The sequence below is a fragment of the Zonotrichia leucophrys genome, chromosome 12 (assembly GCF_028769735.1).
Source record: "Zonotrichia leucophrys gambelii isolate GWCS_2022_RI chromosome 12, RI_Zleu_2.0, whole genome shotgun sequence".
Taxonomy (NCBI): Eukaryota; Metazoa; Chordata; class Aves; order Passeriformes; family Passerellidae; genus Zonotrichia; species Zonotrichia leucophrys.
The window spans coordinates 6073315-6094561 of NC_088182.1; the positions used below are offsets into that span (position 1 = coordinate 6073315).

Below are 21247 nucleotides of genomic sequence, written 5' to 3' on the forward strand. Positions count from 1 at the left end.
AGCTGCAGTCACTTTCCCTATAAGTCAGGTTTGTTTTTAAACCAGTGTGACCTCCTTACTCAATTTTTGTGGCTTTTGGGGCCTCTTGTAAAATGGGCTTCAACAGCTCCCAACTGTTGTACACGTTTTTCCATTTAAATGTTTTTTTCCCAACAGATTTAGTTCATAATTATATTCAGCTTTGCGAGCCTGATTTTGTAAATCACACAGCATTGTTGCCTGTGTGCTTCCTTTCTGTACTGTATGTTAGTGGTTTGGCATCTATTCTATATGTACATAAATGTGTAATTATTTAAAAAAAAAAATAAAGGTCCATCAGAGGTGAAGCTGAGTTGTGCTCTTTGAAAATAATGTGGAAAGAGCAGGACCTTTAGTTGCTAAGGTGAGACCACAGCAAATGTTTTTTCTGGTTTTGTTTCATGGCAAATTTTGGTTCGGGGAAATTTCTTGGGCAAGCTGGAAAATTAACCTGTAGCACTCTGGAAATAGATATATTGCAAAAATATATCTATATAAATAATAGATAAAATATAAAATAGAATTCAATATTCAATAAAAATATATTGAAAAAATAATTTATTTTTCTTTGGTCAGACACTGCTGCACCGGAGAGTGTGTATCATCCAACCACACTGGAGAAAGGACAAAAGCAGTTGAAACGTGTTTTGGACAGATTTTGTTCCTGTGGACACATGATTTTCAGCTGCTTTCTTCCAATGAGGCCGACATTTTCTTTGTGATAGAGATACTTGTAAGAGGAAAAAAAAGAATTTGAAAAACAGCATGAAATTCTAGTGTTCTGACGATATCTTCATTTGGTGTATGTTTATAGCCTGACAATCACAGGTTGCCAGCGTTGGATTTTATGTATTCAGTTCCTCTGGAAATTAGGCTGTTAATATTGATGTGTGTCCTGGAGCCTGGGAACTCAGAGGGAAAAACTCTAACACTGTGATCAAAATTCAGAGGTGACCTGGCTGGGCTATGGGAATTTGTCCCTCCAGCAACCAAGGAAGAACAAGAATGACTGCTCAAGAACTTTGAGGTCAAAAAAAGCTCAAAAAAAACCCTACCATCCAAAAATTACAGAGAAAAGCAAGCCAAAAAATCAAAGAATGTGAAGAGCTATTTAGAACTCCCCAATTCTGGCATATGTGTGGCACTTTTTTCCCATTCTGGAAGAACCAAATGCTGTATTTAGGGAATGGGTTTCAGATTTTGCAAATATTTTCCTAGTGCCATTCTAGAAAATGAGTTTGCTGGCATATTGTTATGGGGGGCTTGTTCTGCTAAAGCATTGTAATGCCGTCTGTTCCTCAAGCTGATTTGGCTTTTGCAGCTCAAATATTATATCCTACTTTTAGAACATATGGCAACTTCTTTTAGGAGACATAGAGAGATGTGCATCTCATTTCCAGAAATGGGTCTTTTCCTTGGAGTGAATTCTGCAAGTGCTTTTCATCTTGATTTTCCCCATTCTTATTATTTTAGCTGGACTTTCTCCTTCGTCTCCTTCCCTGCTTTTGCTGCTCCCTGAATTCGAGAAAAGGCAGAGCTTGCTGGCATCTTCAGAGGGAAGGGACAGAAGCAATGCTCCATTACCCTGGTGGCTTCACCCAGAGCAGTGTGGTGACGGGGCCTGTTGTGGGGTGACAGGGCCTGTTGTGGGGTGACAGGGCTGTTGTGGGGTGACAAGGGCTGTTGTGTGGTGACAAGGGCTGTTGTGTGGCTGCCAGGCAGGCTGTGCTTTCCTGGGAAGCCTTTCCTGGGCTCCTCACGTAGCTCAGTCTGTGCTCATTGATGGAAGTGCTCAGAGCAGACTCCACTGAATCCTTCAGAGGCTGCATCCCGTGGCACTCTCACAGTGACTTCATTCTGCATTCACTTCATTTCTGGAGGAGGGCTCTTCTCGTCTTACTTTTTAAAAATTTCTTTACAAAGCCTACGTGGCATCATCAACGTTTCTTGCCCCTGTGGATGGCTTCACGCTGCTCCTTGCTGCAGCACAGAGTGCAGGGTGCCCCAGCACAGCAGAGCCTTTGTGTGCAAGGCACAATGCCCTGCTCAGAGCAGCCTCTGCATTCACCTCTGGCTCTGCCTTGCTGGAAAGCTCTGCAGGGCTGAGCCTTTGCTTTGGGCACTTGGTGTGAGGTCACTGCCAAGCAGAGGCATTTGTGGGCATAGCTTTAATGTTACAGCTTGATTGTCAGCCAGTTAACTGTGTCAACGCTGATCTGGCCACAGAACTGGATAAAGTATTTAGCATGATACTAATCCAAACTTCATTGGAAACAGGACCAGAGGATGTTGCATCACTTTCTCTTTGTCCACACACCTCCTGAGCTTTGTTGTCAAAACACAACTTACTTTGTATGTGTGTCTGTTAATCAGTTCTATAGTTTTATCTTTGAGATTTTTCTTTTCAGTAGTAAGATATTCTGGATTTCTCCTCCCAGTGGGTTCCTTCTCTCTTGCTTCTCTACTGTCATTCCCAGAGACCACCTGACAGTCTCCATTTCCTTGTCTGTGGGTTCTTAAAAGTGAACAAGGAAAACAAAACGCAGAAGCAAGAGCAGGGAGCTTGTAGCATTTCTTGAAAATGGCATAGGGGAAGGAAAGAGGTCTCCTGTGAGTTAATAACAGAGTAGGAGTGGTTGATCTCCAGCTTTTGGTTAGTTGGGTTCATGATTAACTATGGCTACAAAGCACAGGGGCAGGCTCCACATCTGCCAGCACTTATTTGGATGAGGCAAATCATGTTTCATGTTTTGTGCCTGGCCAGTTCAAATGTGTTTTAGAGGTATCCAAGGCCAACAGCCATCAATACTGCTGCCCTTGCCTTTCCCTCTTCTATTCATCACATGCTCTTGCTTGAGCAGCATGTTCTATTGTATTTTTGCCTCAGGTATATCAGATTTTCTGCTTCTCAGGCTTACCCTGGGGCAGGTATGGTTCCACTTTCTCTGGAGAAATGTCATCATTTATCTACTGTTATTTATCATGTCTATCAATAGCTATTTATATTCACATTTATCAATATCTATCATTATTTATCTTGATGCTATAGGCTCTATATGGATACAAATGATATCACATGATTTAAGAAGAGGAGTAGAACTTAAACCTCAATATTTTGAGGAAGAAAATAATAAAACAGATCCTTCTTGAGGTAGAAAAATCTGATTTGTCTTTCCATGGCAGAGCAGGCCATTCCTGGAATGTAGTTGTGGCTGTCTCCCAGATCAGGATTGCCCTGGGCTGCAAAGATGTCAGAGGCTGAAGGAATTTTCTTCTCCAGGAGCCTCAAGAAATTCAGGGCTGAGACTTTGAGGGCACCAGAAGCTTGAAGGGGCCAAAAAGGGAGAGAGGCTGGACTTGCTGCTGCATTTGGAATTGTTGCTGATCTGAATTCAGTTGAGAGCAACAGAAGTGTGTTTGTCACAAATGTTCAGAATTTTCAGGCTTGTATAAATAATAATTTTTTCTTTTCAGTCTCAGTGCCTGAGCTCTGTGGGTTTTTCTGGCCCTTTTCTGCTGAAAGGCTATTTGTTTAAATTTAGTGTAGAAATATGAATCTCTATTAATGCACAGAAAATAAGGTGGAGCACCCTGTGAATACACTAGATGAGGTGACACACTCTTAGAAGAGTTTTACCCGGGATTTATGATCTGTGAAGTGCATTTCTGCAGCAGCAAATGCTGAATTACCACCTCAGTGCTGGTTCACTCACCCATGCAGATTGAGAGTGATACCCAAGGTGCCATGCCAAGAAGGCTCTTGCCTGCTCCTGATTCTGGACATGACCTGAAAGTTCTGAGTGTGAATACATCTCCTTCAGCTTCACAGCTTACACCTAAAATAACATTTTAAGAAGTTCTCTCAGTAATAAAGTGAGTTATTCATTCTCCAGACAGGAATTACTGGCTGCACTGAAGTGCTCAGTGCTGATTCAGCAGCCAGGCTGCTCCATCCATGTGGGGTTTTATTGCTGGGCAGGTAGCTCATCCTGGAACTTTGTGCAATTCTTTATGCCATAACCCTCCAGTTTATCATCATTTCCTTCCACTGGAAGTCTTTTGCAATGGATGAGGCAAAAGACTCTTGTTGTTCAGAGAAGTTTCTAAAGCATAAAAATTGGGAAGTGTTTTATGTTTTACTTCCAGAGATAGGCAAAAGGTGAGCAGTCATTTTGCTTTTATTGTGATGTGGAGTTGTTAGAATAATCTGGCAGCATCTGGGCTCTGATCTGTGCAGCTCATCTTACTGTAGTCTGGTACAAATTAAAGTAATATATTGGTTGGTTGTGGGTGTAGAATCTCCAGCAAAGATCCAGTCTGCACCCTCAGAGCAGCAGTTTTTGTCACCAAAGACTGTCCACATTGGAATGGGAGCAATCACTGACAATAACAGATGAGGTTATTGAAGCATTTATGGGGAGCATTTAAACATCTGGACTTTATGGTGGTAGAATTGGTACCCAGCAATAAAAGTTCATTGGTGTTTTTTTGTTTGTTTTTTTAGAGGAAAAGAAGATGAGAAAATGGAATTGGAATCAAATTAGGTGTTTGCTGAGCCATGTTAATTGTTAATCTGAACTCCCATGGCAATGTTTAAATATCATTTTGGAACACTGAACCATAAAAGGTTTTTAAGTTTACTTGTGTTAGGAAAATGTAGTAGCAATTAATTTACCAACATGTTATGTGTTTACAAGGTACCTTCATTTCATGGGTGGCTGGAAGACAGAACATGCTTAGATTGTATTGAGTTTAAGAAGCCACAAGAATTCTTAAGGCTTTTAAATGGGTTTTCTCTTCATGGTCTTATTTGAACTCTGGCCAACCATGATGAATGTCTTCTTGTGTCTTTGACCTCACAAGAGACATGAAATAACAAATGTAGGTACTGCACTTTATTTACTTATTTACTTAGTAGTTAAAACAAGAAAGCAAACAAAACCATGATGTATTTCACCTCTCCTCCCCAGCACCCCCTTGACAAATGGCTGTTGAAACAGTGCTAAACTGTGACCTTAAAGCCACAGGCGTAATGAAACTGTGATCTGGCAGATGTGACAGACTCATCTTACATAAATCACTCTCTTTTGTCACTGCTGGCATATGGCCAATGAATCTTCTAATTATTGAATGGCTTTTATAGCCCCATTATTTATAATCACTTTTGGACAGCAGCTGGAAGACAAGGATGGGGCAGGATGAAACGATAGAACACAAACTATTCTCATTTCCATAACAACTGCTGGGATTAGGAATATTTGATGATGATGTGGCTACCAGTGCAGTCTTGTTAAATGATAAAAATCTACTCAGCCTTCTGAGATGGGCTGCTGCCTCCTGGACCTTACCATGAAAATTATTCTATTAATTTGCCCAGAAATAGAGTATTAATCTCTCCAAGCATTAACAGGATATATGTGTGATTATCAGGGCCACCTTTGCAATAGGACTTGAGGAAAATTGATGGCAAATATTAGCAGGAGACAGTGGAGATGCCCTGGCATTGCAGTTGGAAAAGTTTTAAGAATTGTCTCCTGTTTCCCAGGAGCCCCACTTTATAGTAAGGATTTACAACAGATTGAAAAGTTGTGTTGAGTTACATTATTAATATTTTAACATTTCTTTTAAAAATAGGCTGTTGTTTTCAAGGGATTAAAGGGTTTATAACCAGCTTAGTTAACACGCTGCCTAGCTAAGGGGAGCTATTTTGGCTGTAATTATAGATGAGTTTGTGTTGGGTACCTTCTGGGCAGAGCAGGAGCACAAGTGAAGTCCCCCAGCCTGCAGTGCCAATCATCTGACATTGCAAATCCGCTTCCTGCTCTAGAAACTACCAGCTGCAAGTTCTCTAAACGAGCTGGGTTTGGATTTTTTTGTTTGGCTTGGTTTTTGTAGGGTCGTCCCCCCCCCATCTGCAGTTCTGTGTTTTTTAGCACAGAAATAAAACCCTGCCAACCATGATAATTTATTAGTTAAATACCTTCAGATAGAGATCTTCAGATGATACACAGTACATTACAGTCAGGGGTTTATACTGCAAATCCAACATGTGCAATCTTTGTGTCTTTAAAAAATTGAATCCTTCCCTCTCAATGTAGACATCAGGGTGGTGAGAGAGAGGCTTAATCCAGATGACTCTATTGCACTTTTATCCCTTTAGTGAGGCCTTTAACCTTTCATTGCTTCATGGCCCTGTTGTTTTGAAATGGTCTTTGTCTGACCACAGAGAATCCCCCTGCTAAAGACACCTTTAAACAGAGATGCTGACAGGAGAAGGGGGATTCTGCTGCAATTCAGGCATGGAAAATAGATTTTTCTAGTTCAGATGCTATCACTCACTGTGAGTGTAGCAATTGGTTGCCTTCCTAAAGAAGGGTAAAGCAAAAAACCATATACTGGTGTAATCTGCTTAGAGGAGTGTAATATAGGTCAGGGACCAGTGTGTCCCAGGCCTGACCCTGACCCATCTTTGCACGAGCATCTATAGGCTCTGTCAGAGTGTGGCTGCTGATCAGGATTATCTGGGACCATCTCGAGCAGAAATGGGATCAAACAGCTGCAGTAATTAATAGAAACATAAACTCTCAAATGATAGTTTCCAAAGCACGAGTTTAAAATACATCTTCAGCACACACACATATTGCACAGAGCTGGCATGGACTATCCACCAGCTGGCAGGAAGGTGCTGGCAGCCTCACAATGCTCACACTCAGCTTTTTCTTGGGGAAAAAAAAAAAAATCAGATTGTGCTTGGTCATTTCTGCAGTCTGCTTTCATTACTGGAGGGCAGTGGGGCAGGAGGCTCCCAGCCCCAGGTCTGTGCTGCTGCTGGGAGAGCCCTCCAAGAGGTGATGTTCTCACACAGCACAGCCAGTGTTGGATGATCCCACATGCAGCTCTCATCCTGCAGAAGCTGGGAATTTTAGCACCAAGTGTCATAGCACAGTTCAAAGCAAAGCTTCCCTGGGGACTTTATATCAGGTGACTGTTGGAGGACAAATGTGTGACAGAATTGTGGGTTTGGAAGCAATGTGTTTAGAAAGAGTCAATATTTTTCATTAATCACAAACCCATTTAAGTTACACATTGAGCTACAAAAACCTGACACTTCATTCTTTCTCAGAAAACCATATGTCAGTAAATTTTTGTTTTGTTTGTTTTGTTTTGTTTTTGCTATGAGAGATGTTTCTCCCTTGGGTTTCTTTTGGCTACTGAAATGATGTTACCATGTAATGGTTGGGGAGGGTGAGAAACATGCTCTACAGTATAATAATTAAGATGAATAGATTAAACCAGCCATTTTGCTCTGTGTGTCATTCAAAGGATTCAGATAATATGGAAGCACCTCAGATTTGGAGTAGTACTGTGAGGAGTGAAGCAGTGAAAAGTTGGTTCTCTGACTGTACCTTCACATTAAAAAAGGGCATGGATTTTGCTCAGCAGAGAAAAAAGGGAAACTCTTGCAGCAGCACAAAAAGAAAAGTTGAATATCTTACTAGTGAACTATAAATTTTGGTGAGTTTTTCATGTTTTATATGTGTCTGATGATCTAAGCCACATGTTTCAGCCTAATTTTCATTACAGAAATAACAAGGTGATTTTTCTGTGTACAAATAAACAATTCCCATCATATCCTGACCAGCACAAAGGAAGAATGGAGCACTGGGTTTCAGACCTGTATCCTCTGCTTTGGAAACTGCTGTTCCTGGGTTGCATCTCCTGTCCCTCTGCTATTATCACAGTTGGATCTTTTTGCATCCTTTTAGCAGAGAAGAAAAGAAGGAATCTCAAAAGAGTAAATGTAAAATCAGATCTCCATGAGAGCAGGGGAGTATTTTGAAGGCCAATATATACTTGTGGTTGACACAGCTCTTCTTTAAAGGAAGTATTTTCTTGAGCACACTGACATGGATTTAAATTTTAGGAAGGGGAGGGTTTTTGCATAAAATGAGGTGGTTCTGGGCACCTGCCCATCTTTTGGTCTGGTAGTGGCTGGTGCATGGACAGAAGCCATCAAAGGTGAGGTTTGGTCTCAGAGGGAGTTTGCACAAGGCAGCGATGCCCCCAAGGAACAGAATGAATTTTGCTGCTAAGATTTGCTCAGAGGAGGTTGCTGAAATGTCACTGGCATATTTTTCAGGTTCTCAGGGATTATGGGTGCATACATTTTGGACTGAGGGCACAGCAGAGTTTATAAACTTGTGTGCAGCACTGAAACCTACTAAACAAAGCCAGTGTCAACTCAGGGGAGATTTTTGTAAGAGATCAGAGCAGAGAGAAGCATTTGAAATGGTAAAAAATCCAACGTGTTCCATGCTGGATCCCTTTGGCAGCTTCCCACATAGAGTTGGTTTCTGTGTTAGCTCATTTTCTTCTGCCCTGCAGTGGAGGGAGTTCCTGAACCTGCCTGTGCCCACAGCTTGTGGCCTCAGCAACTGCTGAGCTGAGATCATCAGAGCTGCAAGAAGCCTTCATTTCTGTCAAGACTTTCCTGGAATTTAGGAACAAGAAGCTTTTTGGGGGCTGGGTTTCTTTCTGCCTCTTTTTTTTTTTTTTTTCCCTTCTTCTTGCTTCTCTTCTGAAATAAAAATGTAATAGAAATAAGCATCGCTCTGAGCCCCCAGAGGGGACACTTATGTGAGTGTAAGTGTTGCTACAGCCCCTGTTTTTTGCAAGTGCCTTTTTAACTAGTGCTTCAGTGACTCAGCTGGGAAATCCCAGCTCCTGCATAAACCAAATAACCAAACTTTCCAGCAGGGCCATAATAGACTGAGATGCTAGATGGAATGGGCGCAGAGGGAAGCTAAAAGCAGGATATCATCATTAAATTGCATATATTCTGTGGTCAAACGAGGCCTAGCTCAGCAGAGCTTGTTCACCTCAAGACATTATTGTTATATAAATCATTGAATCAGGGATCACGCAGTATTTTGGAAGAAAGTTTACTTATGTGATACATGCAGTTCTGTGCAATAATTTCTTCCCTGGAATAAGCCCTTGCATTATGCCCAAACAGTTTGTCATATTTGTCCTTTTTTGCTATGAAAATCTACCTTGCCTTACTCTCTCTTGTGCAAAGAAATATATGGGCTGTTTAGTTAGCAGATAAAGAACAACTTTATTATTTCAGCAGAGGCTCCTTTTTGTGCCCAGTCTCCTTCTGGAGTAAAACAACATGGTGTGAAATCAAACATCTGGAGTTTGGGAAGTCAGCTCTGATATTGAAAAACTGTAGCCCACAGGTCTACCAAACCCTCCAAGTGCCTCCTATGTGGGAAACAAATTTTATGGTGCAATAGCTGGGGACCATTTGTTAGAAAATGGGTTGATAATTCACTCTGGGAGTGAGGGGTGTTGCTGGTGTTGCTCAGGAAAGTGTTTTGAGCCAATTATATCTCCCATAATTTCAGTTTTGTTGTTTCATTTCTGCAATGAGCATCTTGATCTTTGAAAATTTCCTTTTGTTAATAGCTGGGCCTGCCGCCTGAGCCTTCTTTTCTTCAATAAGAGATTTAATTAAAAGAAAAAGCTGTCAGGAGGATGTAAATACAAGTCACAAAATTATTTTAAAAATTTGACATCGTACTTCAGACTGCAGGCTTTTTTGTGTTTAGTTTTGTTTTTGAACCAACATTTCTGGTAAAATGCTGCCTGGCTGCCATGGTTTTATCCTGTCCACAGTCTGCACTCTTTTCTTATTTCTCCATTTGCCTGGTGCTGCTTCTGCCTCCCAGACCCAGTGTCCGACTGCACTCCGTTGCAGTATTATTATTTTTGATTTGCAGTGATTCCTAGAGGCTCCAGCCAGGAATCTGCAACTGTGAGGCTGCATTCAATGTCCAGATGTATTGAGATGATCTCTGCATTACACATTCGCAATCAAAAAAAATCATAATGCAAATTATAAGACTGAAAACAGCTGCAGTGGTTCAGCCCAAGGTCCATGTAGTCCAGCATTTTGGCTCCAGCTGATGGGGCCATAAATAAGATGCCTGGCAAAGGGAAGGAGAAGAGCAAGATACTTGGTATTCCCCCACTTCTTTCCTGGGTCTCCCAGCCACCAGCCATTAATGTTGAACCCAAGGGATTTTCTTTTCCCTCTTTTCAGGCCAGGTTGGATGGGGCATTGAGCAACCTGGCGCGCTGGAAGGTGTCCCTGCCCTTGGCAGGGGTGTGGTATCAAGGTGATCTGTAAGGTCCCTTCCAACCCAAACCATTCTGTGATTCTGCAGCCCCCAATGGTTCTGTCCTACAAGTGCTTTTCCATCTCCTCCTGAATCAGCTCCTTGTCCCCACAGTGCTCTCCAGGGAGAGTGCACAGCCTGGGGCTCTTGTCTGTGATGATTCTGAACCAGGATCCTGCCTGGTTTTCCTTGGTGTCTCCCAGTCCTGGTGCTGGGAGAAGCAAGCCGTGCCCAGTCCCTGGGTGGCCTCAGGACATGTTGGAGGCTGATGTCCACCACAAGCTGCAGCATCCTTCTCTTGGTCCTTGGGTGGCAGCTGCTCCAGGCTTTGATCATCCTGCTTGCATTTCTCAGAAGATTTTCCAGTGGTTTTTTTCCTTTTCATTTTAGAACAGAAGAGTTTCAATTCCTGTTTTTGCTCTTCAGTCAAATTAATGTCAGTGTTATTCCAAACTTGGAAATATTTTTGGGAGAAGACTTCATTAGGTTTCTGTAGTTCATATGTTCTGTTACAAAAAAGGGTTTGGTATTCAGCAACTGGCAATGTTTATTACCAGCTATATTTCTTTTTCTATTTTTCTTTGTTTTTTTAAGTTCTTGTTGTTGTTGTTTTCAACTCATTTGTCTTCTTTCATGCTTCTGAAGGTGTTCAAATTTGAATAGTCAAATAAAGAGATTTAGGTGAAAAGCATTGGATATTGTTTTTTTGTTTTTAAGGACTTTGGGTGCTCTTAACTCATTAAATCAATACTTTTGAAACTCCTGCTGTGTGTTGGGATGGATACCAGTGAAAAGTATAGCACTTGTTTGATTTTTTTTTTTACCATGTTTGGCTTGGGAGCAGCTTTTGCCTTCTGTCTCTCCACCCCTCTCACCCTCCAGAGACTTGCAAAAGCAGTACCTTTATTATTTTTCTTCTTTTTCCTGTCATCTGTCTGTCTCCATTTGCTCAGACAAATAAGTGATAAACAGGAATGATGATCTGTTTAACACCACAGGAAGAATGTGGCATTATGAGACAAGAGAGACCTCTTGTTTACAGCAAGTTATTTTTGGTAATTAGCCATTTGTAGAGGAAGATGAGCCTCTGCTCATAAAGTCAGCATGCCATAATTTAGGGGGCTCTGAATGGAAATCTACCATTTGCCTCAATTGGAAATGGTAATTGTGTGCATTTAAAAATGAATAAATGGCTGTTGCATTTAGAAATAAATAAATAATGGATTTTTTTCTTCCCTTGCAGGGGGCAGACTGACCAAGGATCTGAGGCATTATCTCAACCAGAGGTTTCAGAAGGGGTCACCAGACCACGACCTGCAGCAGACCATCCGGGACAACCTTTATCGCCACGCTGTGCCTTGTAAGTTGTCACCCTGGGTTTTCTGAAGTTTTTCTAAGCCTTCTGATGTCTGCATTCCTGTAAAGAACTTCTTGGTTTGCATTCTTTTATGGGTGAGGAGAAATCTGATGGACTGTTGGTTTGTCCAGTGTCATTGGAGAGGTGGCACTGTCACCCTCCAATCCACAGTCACTTTTGGAAATTTATAAATGTTGGAATCAGAAATAAGAAGTGCTCTTTTTACCTTGGGAGAGTTGTGTGTGCTCGTCGTGTTATTTTGTGTTCTGTAGTGCCAGTAAATGACAAACCTTGCCCTGCTGCACTCCCTGGGACAGAATATTGTGGGAATCTTTAAAATCAGAGGGTTTTGGGAAAGCTGCAAAAGGCAGACCTCAGAGACAGCAGAACTGTGATTAGAGCTAAGCAGTAGCCATGAGATTGGTCAGCAGAAAAATTATGTAAGAAGTAGAAAAGTAAGGACAATTAGAACAATGATCTGTGTATTAATGCTTGTCTAGAATAACTCCCTAAGCTGCAGAAAAGTTTATCTAGTGAGATATTAGGAAGTTCTAGGCTTAATAATGGAGCTCTGTGCACTGTGTTTTAAGGCTTACAAGCAGGTATTGTATTTGAAATAAGCAAGCATTGTTTAACCAAAGGTACCTGTGCTTATGGTGGTTGGATGGAACCACTCAATGTGCTTTTGGTTTGTGTGATTGCTCAAAAACTTATAAAGGAAGGTGTAACATTAAGGTCTTGGTCTGCTGCCTAGGATGTGAGCTGGTGGCATCTTCCCATTGCCATAACCATGTAATGAGACTGATGCTGGAAAATACAACAGCTCAAGGCATGTTCCTAGCAGTGCCATCCTATTAATGATTTGTACAGAGCCCCCAACCGATGATAGAATTCCATCTTCATTTTTGGGGCAGCCTTCCTGTGGGGGAGACTGTTTGCAGTTTGGGCAGGCTTCCATGTGTGACAGCAGATAGGGTTGAAAAGGAAAATGATTCATCTCTGAATGAGGCTTTTTTGATTACCTTTTTGGAGCAGTTGATGGTGTGGTGCAAGCCTTGTGATGCCTGCTTTGGAGAAAAGCCCTAAAAAAAACTGCCATGAAGTGATTGCTTGGCTTAGAAAGAGTCTATATTAATATCAGAATGGTGAATGTTGCTTATTGGTTTAAAACCTATGAATATAAAACAGGCTTCTATTTTTATTTCCCAAGCAGAATTTTATTTCTGATGCTTGTTTAACTTGTAGAATTGAACAGCATTTTATGGCTGGTTGCCATTGTTGAAGGCATCTGCCACTGTTGGAAGGTCATCCTTGATTCATGTAGGAGATAAGGAACAGGAGTTAGCAAAGCTGAGAAAGAAATGCTTATTTTCACTCAAAAAAAGAAAAACAACCAAACAAAAAAACCCCCCACCCAATACACAACAACAAAACTTAAAACAAAAAACCAGACCAAAAACCCCAAACAAGCAAACCAAACCAAAACAAAAAACCCCAAACCAATTGAAAAAAAAAAGGCAAAAAAAAACCAGAAGAAAAACTAAGAACTCTGGAGCATGGTAGTCCTTAGAAGGTCAGAATAATTACTAAAATGAGATTGTCCTTGGCATTTTGGGAAGACATAGAAAGAGTGTAGAGTGATCATGCTCTGTTGCACCTCAGTTTGACATTCTCCAGGTGGCAGGGGACACTCTTCTAAGGAAGAGCTTTTATTCCTTAATTTGGCTGAACTGTGGAAATAATGATATGCCCTTTAAATCAGGCTGGAATAAGTAAACAGTTATAGATACTGAGATAAGCAGCAAAATAATTTGAAGATTTCTGTCTCGTTGTGAATCAGAGATTGTTTATCCTGGTAGACTTATATAAATATTGAATAATTATGCTGCAATTCAAAAATCAGTATTTGCCAACAAATATCACATAGTGGTACACACAGTAGTAGTCATTTTCAGTCTAAGTGTTGCATGCAGGAGGGCTGTGTAAGACCAGTTAAAATTGAGTGGTAACACTGACAAATGTTGATTCTTCAAATGGCAGATGCTGTTATAACACCATGGAGTTTATGCTCATTTTATCAGTGAAAAGCACGAAACAAATTATGTTTAAACAACATAAAAGGACATAAAGAATAAATATGGATTACTGTTTACTGTTGAACACTTCCATTTGCCATTCTGTCAACGTGAAATATGATTATTTTTCAATCACCTAACTTGGCAAGCTGCAGATTTTTAGGGCATACTGCAAAAAGTGCCTTCCAGGAGAGCACGTGCAGTGCTAGGCTTGGGAGATGCAGTGTTGTGATACTAATGCCCTTCTGCCTATGTGTGATATTTCATTTCCTAAAACAGCAAATAAAGCAAATGAGTGTGAGTTCTGGGGAAACATTTTGCACGTTACCAAGGTTACATTTTGAAATGCTTTCCATTGATTCCTTTATCTGATTTATCGAACTTGATGGTGAGCTAAGCTGCTTGGTCTTGCTTTTGATTTAAAATTAAGAGCAGTGAAAGTGATTCCTGCCTTTTTAAAATAGCTGGGGGAGATGTGGGCTGTTGGTGTATTAATAAGAGCATAAGTACTTATGTTTCACTTATGAAACAAGTGGAAGACCTGAGAAGTGGTGTAAGTTATTGTGTGTCTCCACACTTTCTAAATTGTTGGGCAGGTAGCATTTAATTTTTGCTTCATTTACCATAGGGATGGCATTAATGGTAGCTTTTAAGAATGATGCTAATATTCCTGTGTGGCTTGGAATGAGACTGCTGCATGGTGGTTGGGATGCTTTACAGGTCTGGCGATTAATCTGGCTGTATGCTCATATTTTTATTCCTTGGTACACGTGACCAGTAAATCCAGAGCGCTGGACCAATCTCTAGTGCTAATGGATTATGAAGCCTTGTATTTTGAAAATGGAATTCCCTGATGCTTATGTGGTAAACACAAACAAGAACACAAGGTCACTTGGACTGAGCATGCTTGGCCTGACAGCTGCTTTTTATTGCACTAATATAAGGGCTAAATGAAGTGATAATTAGTAAATGCCAAATGGAATAAGGTGCTGTTAACCTGTTATTGCCCAGAAATTCTGGTGAGAACAGCTTGTGATTCAGCCCTGATTGGTTTGGTGCAGGTGGTGAGAAAACTCAGAATGTTTCTGTTTCCCACATAGCCCTGTGCCCATCGTGTGAAGTTGTGGCAGCTTTTGTGGAAGACAGAGGTCAAGCAGAAGGAAGGGAAGATGTAAGATGCTTGGCTCAACGTCATTATTTTGTAATGACGTGCTGATTAAGCATCATTTGGATTTTTTTCTTTAGGAGAGTTGGTTGAGAGTTTGATTTATTTTCTGGTGGACCCTTGAGGATGAGCGGGATGATGTCAGCTCCCAGGGACCCTATGAGCATTTGCCTGTATGGGTGACACAGGATGGTTTTCTGAGAGATCAGAGGGTTTTATCCCAAAATGTGTGAGCCATCGTAAACAAATGAGACCTTGAAATGGACCCACAGGTGAAGTATTGTTGAAATAAGTTGGCAAACCACACACATATTCCTGCAAACTGAATTTTTCCCCTGCTCCTCAGTGCCATCTGCCCCTCCAGCACACTTCCCCCGAGTCCTCATCCCCTCAGCTCCCAGCTCCCCACTGAGCTGATTTCTTCCTGCCATGCTCTGTAGTAAACAACAGCTGTGACAGGATTCCAGGTGGCCTCCAAGTTTGGTTGTTGTGAGTCTCGAGTGCTCTGCTGTTCCTATCACACCAAACCCACGGGTTTATTTACAGAGCCAAGGCATTCTCCTCTGAGTTTGCAACTTGAGCAGCAGCATGAGCTAGGACCAAGACAGCGTAAGGAAGAGAGTCAGGGCACCTATTCATATATTTGGATGGTGTATAAGTGGTTATAAAGCCATGCTACAATGAACGGATCTTTGGAAGAGTTTGTGTAGTTCAGCTTTTACTTCACATGAACCACCACTGGGCTATTACTTCCTTGACTTTCTTCCTGAGGCTTTAATTTCATTGTAAACTTCACCCAAGCCTTTACTGTGGAATATTTTTGTCTTTTGCTTAAGAAAAATCAGGATTTTAGAACTTGAGCAAAGTTATTCTCATAGATGTTCATATGAGTTGCTGTTTTCATTCCTAGCATGCAGTTTCCATTGTCAAAACTAGACAAAAATCCATCAATACATCATCCAGATTAGTATTATGTTGGTCCAGTCTCTAACTATCCGTTTTCCTTCTTTTGTTTGGAAATACCACATTTTTCCTGTGTTTTGATGTGCCTCGTGAAGGGGATCAGAAATAATGTTTTGTTTTGGGGTAGTTAATGGCTCCATTGAGATTGGGCTATATTGTGATATTGTGAGATGGCAGCAATTCCACAATTACCCCTTGGCCATGCCTCTACCAGAGGTGCTTTGACTGATGCAAAGACCTGGTCCACTCCTTACTTCCAGAGTGGATTTTACTTATTCCAGCTCAATTTTGCCAGCCCGAACACTTGAGAGCAAGAGGGAAGGTTTATCAGTTGTGTGAGGCATCTTGGTGGGGCACCTTGTGCCACATTTGAGTCCATCTGTGCTCACAGAATTTGTGTGATTTGGCTGGGGGTCAGTGATGCAGTGTGGTGACATCCTGGCTTCAGGTTTCAGAGGGTGTTTCTAGGAGCAGGACTTTCCCAAGCAGGATTGTTGTGTGTGAAGATTCACCTGTGAAATTTGTTGTATGTGAAGATTCACCCAGTGGAATTTGTGATTAGTTGGAAGTTCATGTAAGAGTATATCCATTAAATAGGTGTTTCCAAACGGCCCTGCTGGGGATATCTGTGCAATAGAGTTTATTGAGAAAGGTATGAGATAGCAATTCACTTTAAGGTACTAAAGCAGCAGCCTGCCCCAACCACTGCTCACAGAGGGCTGAACACCCAGGATTGTCTTCCTCTTTTCGAAATTATGGCAGAGGTTATCTGTTTATTATAAACATTCAGTACTGGCTATTTGTCCTATACTCAACAACCTGGCAGCTGTTTTCTTTTCAGAGTGCATCATGAGGAATCAGAAAGATGATAATTCTATAAAAGTTTATCTCAGAATGTTATTTGGTTTTGGTTTTTATTTTTCCATTTACTTGATTCTCCACTTGTTTCAGTCCTGTGTGGCATGCAGGAGCAGCTGTGGTGGGTCTGGTGTCTGTACTTTTACTTGCCAAAGCAGAATACCTGGTGTAGACTGACTGAAATAACAGCTAATCCCATTTCAGTCCTGTGCAATTCCTTTCCTTGCCAGGCTGCAGTCTTCAGAAGCAAAGCTCTGGAAGGTGCAAGGTCTTTTTGATGGTAGATGAAAAGGCAACAGTGGCTAGACTAGAGTTAAGTCAGACTAGACACTACATGGCATTCTTCTTTTTATTTTTCCCTTCTCTTCACAAAAATGGCTTTTAAAATGTCAGGAGTTCATCATTCAACAGTTGATTGACTTCCCCAAAACAAGTACATGTCCTGGGATTAACTGACTGGAGATCTGAATGTTAGAGATTTAGCACTTCCATTCCTGCTGTCTGTTCTCTCACCTTCCCAGAGTTTGATCTTTTCCTGTCCTCAATTACAGCACAGTAGCTCCAGCTGCTGCACTTGGTTTTAGAGAGGAACATGGAGTAAAATGGATAAAAATCAATAGTTGTAAGTGTGGACTGACCTGTGAGGAGGCTCAGAAAAAGCCAACAACACTCAGGCAGCTGGCTGGCCTGAGCTCTCACATTTCAGAGGGAAGTTTGAGAGTAAGTTTCTCTATTCCAGGTGATCTCCTGGTGCAAAGGAGAAGTCTCCTTTCAAAGCAAAACCTATAATATTGAAGCTTTGATAGGACAAACTTTAGTAAGTGATTGTAGACTGCACATTGAAGCTTATTCCCCGAATTCAAGATTTTCATGGATAATTGAACTTCCAAAGGGCAGTTTATAAGCAGTTCTGTGCATAACTGCCATCATCTGCAGGTAATGGAGGACTGGAGGGACTGAATGGGCTGGGGTGTGATGAAACTCCTGTCAAATGTGCAGACTCAGGTGATTTCCCAGGATAGTTTTTAAAGTCCTATAGCTCTGGGTACCTCCAAAAGTATTTCTGAACTTCAGAATGAATTGATAAAAGGGATATGCAAACCAGTTTACAGAAGGCTCTTTTCATTAGAATAGAGAGCATAAAAGTGTATCAGTATACTGGGAAAAATTGCTGAAGTGAAGCATAAAGACCTTTATGTTATAAATGTATGTGTTTTTACATGTGGGGATATTTGAGTTACAATTTCAAAGTTATTTTTAGTTACTAATTTTTATTAATGATAAACAGAATCACAGACAGTGCACATTAGTTTTCTTTCCAGGCAATAAATCATCAGTTTATGTACACAAATGTTTTTGAATTCTCAAAAGCTTTCCAGACCTGCAGCTGTATTTATTATCCAAGGACCTTTTGTTGCAGTTCCCTTCCTAGAGGTGTAATTCTGCTTTTGTAATGAGAAATTGTTGCAGGGGCCATGAAATATTCATTTGAAGGCCCACACTGATAAGGTGAGGAGCAGCAGACTTTTTTCTATCACATAAAAATAATTAATTTTTTACAAGATTTATGCTAGGAAAAAAGTTTTAATTACTTTTAAAATAGTGCCATTATCACTGGGTTGCAGCATATGGATACCAGCAGTATGTAAAAATAATTTTTCTTAAGAATGTTTGCTTGTGAGTTTACCTAACTCTGTATAATATGAGATATATTTCCATGCCAGCTAGTGTACACCCATTTGATTTTTCCTGTTTTCAGCTGGGTCTGTATCCTGAGTACAATCACTGACTTTAGAAAATCCTTATACCTGTGTTCCAGGGAGTGCCAAATTGCAGCACTGTCCCCTGCAGTTTTCAAGGATATAATTCATTCACTAATTAGTGAACCAGATGTGTTTTCACTTTTAAAAGAGACAAAAGTGCCCTGTTTTGAGCAACAGAGCCAATATTTCTGTAGTTTAGTTCCTTTCCATAGACAATCATTTTTGTTTAATCTAGAAGACTTCAGGACCTTTCTCCCATCTGGTCTGTCCTTTCAGATCAATAGCACATTTTGTGCCAGTCAAACCATTGTTTGGGGGTGGGTTTGTTTGTTTTGTTATTTAATTTTGGAAATAAAAGCACTTATGATGGCAAATATTGCTCCATCTGCTTCCCCATTTGTGAGGAATAGCTTTTTTGTGTTTCACTGTACACCCAGTTGGAATTGCATGAGGCACCAGAGAACAGCACAAAGCAGAGGAGCTCAGCCCGGGATGCTCTCTCATGGCACTTGCCAAAGGAGATTTGGGTAAGGACTGTGGGAAGAGATTACAGGGCCACTTTCCTTTGTTTTCTTTGTTGCTCCCCAGTGTACTTAATTTTGCAGGTTTTTCATTGCAGTTGCTTTGTGCTCTGGCAAAGCAGCTGCCAGTGGATATTTAGGTGCAGTGCAAACAATGTCTCTGCATTTGTTTTAAAACATAAAGGTTTCCAAGGTGAGAGTCTGGGACAGCAGAGAGTGAATCAGACCTGGGAGCAGGTACTGCTGTTTGGGGGTTGAAGGGGTGGAGATGAATTTTCCCACATTATTTACTTCAAAACTACCTCTGTCCTGCCACAGTTTATCATATGATGTCCTGATTAGATCTTTGGTGGTGGCTGCAGTGGCACAGCTTTAGATTTCTTGGCAGTTTGATTTCTTTTCAGCTATCACCATGCATCTGTTCAAGGGTTTCAGCGTATTGATTGTGCTGCAAAGCCAGAGAATGAGTGCTCCAAGCAAAAGGATTGTTTTAAAACGAGGTAAAATTAAATGTGTAGCTGTTCTTTAACCTGCTTTTCCACTCACATTTGTATTTGGGCTTCACATTTGGTATTTCAATGATTAACTCCCTGCAGAAAGCACCCATCACTGTGCAGGTATGTTTGTGCTTGGCTGTGCTGGTGGTTTCACCATCACAAAACTCCTGTGCTTTCCATCAAAGATGTCAGTGTTTAAAGAGGAACACCTGTAAAATCACATTGATTTGAGATGCTTCTGGCCCAGTGTGATCCCAGCTGACTCAGTGGGACTGTAGAGGAGGAGTTTCCTGTGTGATTCCCAGCCCTGCTCCCGTGACAGTCCCTGAGCCCAGGGGGGCAGTGGCAGATGCCAGCTCCTGATGGTTTGATGGGCATGAGGAGTTGTCACATCTCATCTTCAAACAGCTCTCCTTTCTTTAACATTCCATGCTTCCTCACATCAGGCATGCTGTATTTGTCCTCTAAATCCTTTTTGTCTTTATTTCAGCAGAGAGGTGATTAGCCATGGAATAATTTATAAAGCTGTTTAGATTCTGCTAGCTGGTTTTCTTTGGGGAAAGTCATATCCAGTACCTTTACTGGGAATAACTCTGTAAATTCACTGATTTCCTTCCCCCCACCCCAAGTGAATAAGAAGGTAGAAAAAATAGAACAAATATTTGTATTTCTGCCCCTATTGAAGGAAAAATAAATCTTTCTTATTAGTCTTAACAGTCTGGATGTATCCTTTTTTTATGATGTTCTCTTGAATAATTAGAGCTGTGAGTTATGAAGTCAAGATTCCTGGGTCATTGCCAGAACAGATTTATTTAAGGGGGACACTAGTTCTCTGAATTCCTTTTAAAGGGCTTTGTTAATGTCCCAGACTGCTCTTAATTAGTGATTTAAGAGGGAATACATCTGTTTCACTGAGGATTGTGAAAATTTTTATTTAAATGGAAATGCTTAATAAATGGCTCTTTAAAAGGCTAATGTATCTTCAAAATGAGGTGTGTATCACAGAGTAATCAGGTGAATAGTGATCTGGCAGTTCTTCTTGCATGGTCTTTTTCAGCTGAATAAGGATGAAAACCTCATCAAAGACCTTTGGAAGTATCATCTGCTCTTGAATTGTATTTCATACTTCATCATTCATTCTCTACCTGCGCCTTTTCATTGAACTTTAGTTTTAACATTCCATTTACCAGGGGAGAAAACAGTAAACAGAGGTTGATGTTGGTGAAAGGTATGAAAAGGCTTATTAGAGACATTGATGATACTTTGTTTTTTACCTAAGACCACCATGGCAATTCAAGTACCAAAATTTAAAGTTATTTAATGGGACATTTGTCGTATACTAAAAATGTGCAGGTGATCTTTGCTGTATTAGGGATTGGAACTGGCAAAGCTCAGAACAGAGGGGCTGGAGCAGATGCTCAGGGAAGGAGGAGCTCCACAGTAAGAAGCTGCTGCTGCTGCTTTTCGTGAACTCTTCCTTGAATACATGAGGAGATAGCTATTAATAAACACAGCATTACCATCTCCTACTGTTCACAGGGCTTTTGAATTAGCAATCAAAACCTTGAGACTAGATATTTTGACTTTTTCATGTAAGTGTTTATTTATGAGCCCATCTTTGTTCATGTTTTCCTGGGGTGTGAGTTTTTTAGTGTTTTCTGTTGTTCGGAGGAGGATCACACCGGAGAGCTGAAAATGTGCTTGAATAGTGAGGTTATTAGCAATTTTCCTAAATCCAGAGATGGAAGGTTTTCAGGAGAACAGTAACTGTTGCTAGATGTCAAAGACAATCATGGAAAACCCAGCAGGACGCTGTATGTGCACAAGTAGGAAGGCTGCACTCAAC

The 21247-nt window shown here is 40.9% G+C and overlaps 1 protein-coding gene across 30 annotated transcripts in view; it reads left to right on the forward strand.

Moving 5' to 3' along the window:
• The window catches only part of MAGI1 (membrane associated guanylate kinase, WW and PDZ domain containing 1), a 328676-nt gene that overhangs the window by 150077 nt on the left and 157352 nt on the right, over nucleotides 1-21247 (forward strand). For all 30 annotated transcript variants that reach the window (XM_064724288.1, XM_064724276.1, XM_064724283.1 and 27 more), the window contains exon 2: nucleotides 11446-11562. In XM_064724288.1, coding sequence (XP_064580358.1) covers nucleotides 11446-11562 — 117 coding nt within the window. The remainder of the gene's footprint in view (nucleotides 1-11445; nucleotides 11563-21247) is intronic.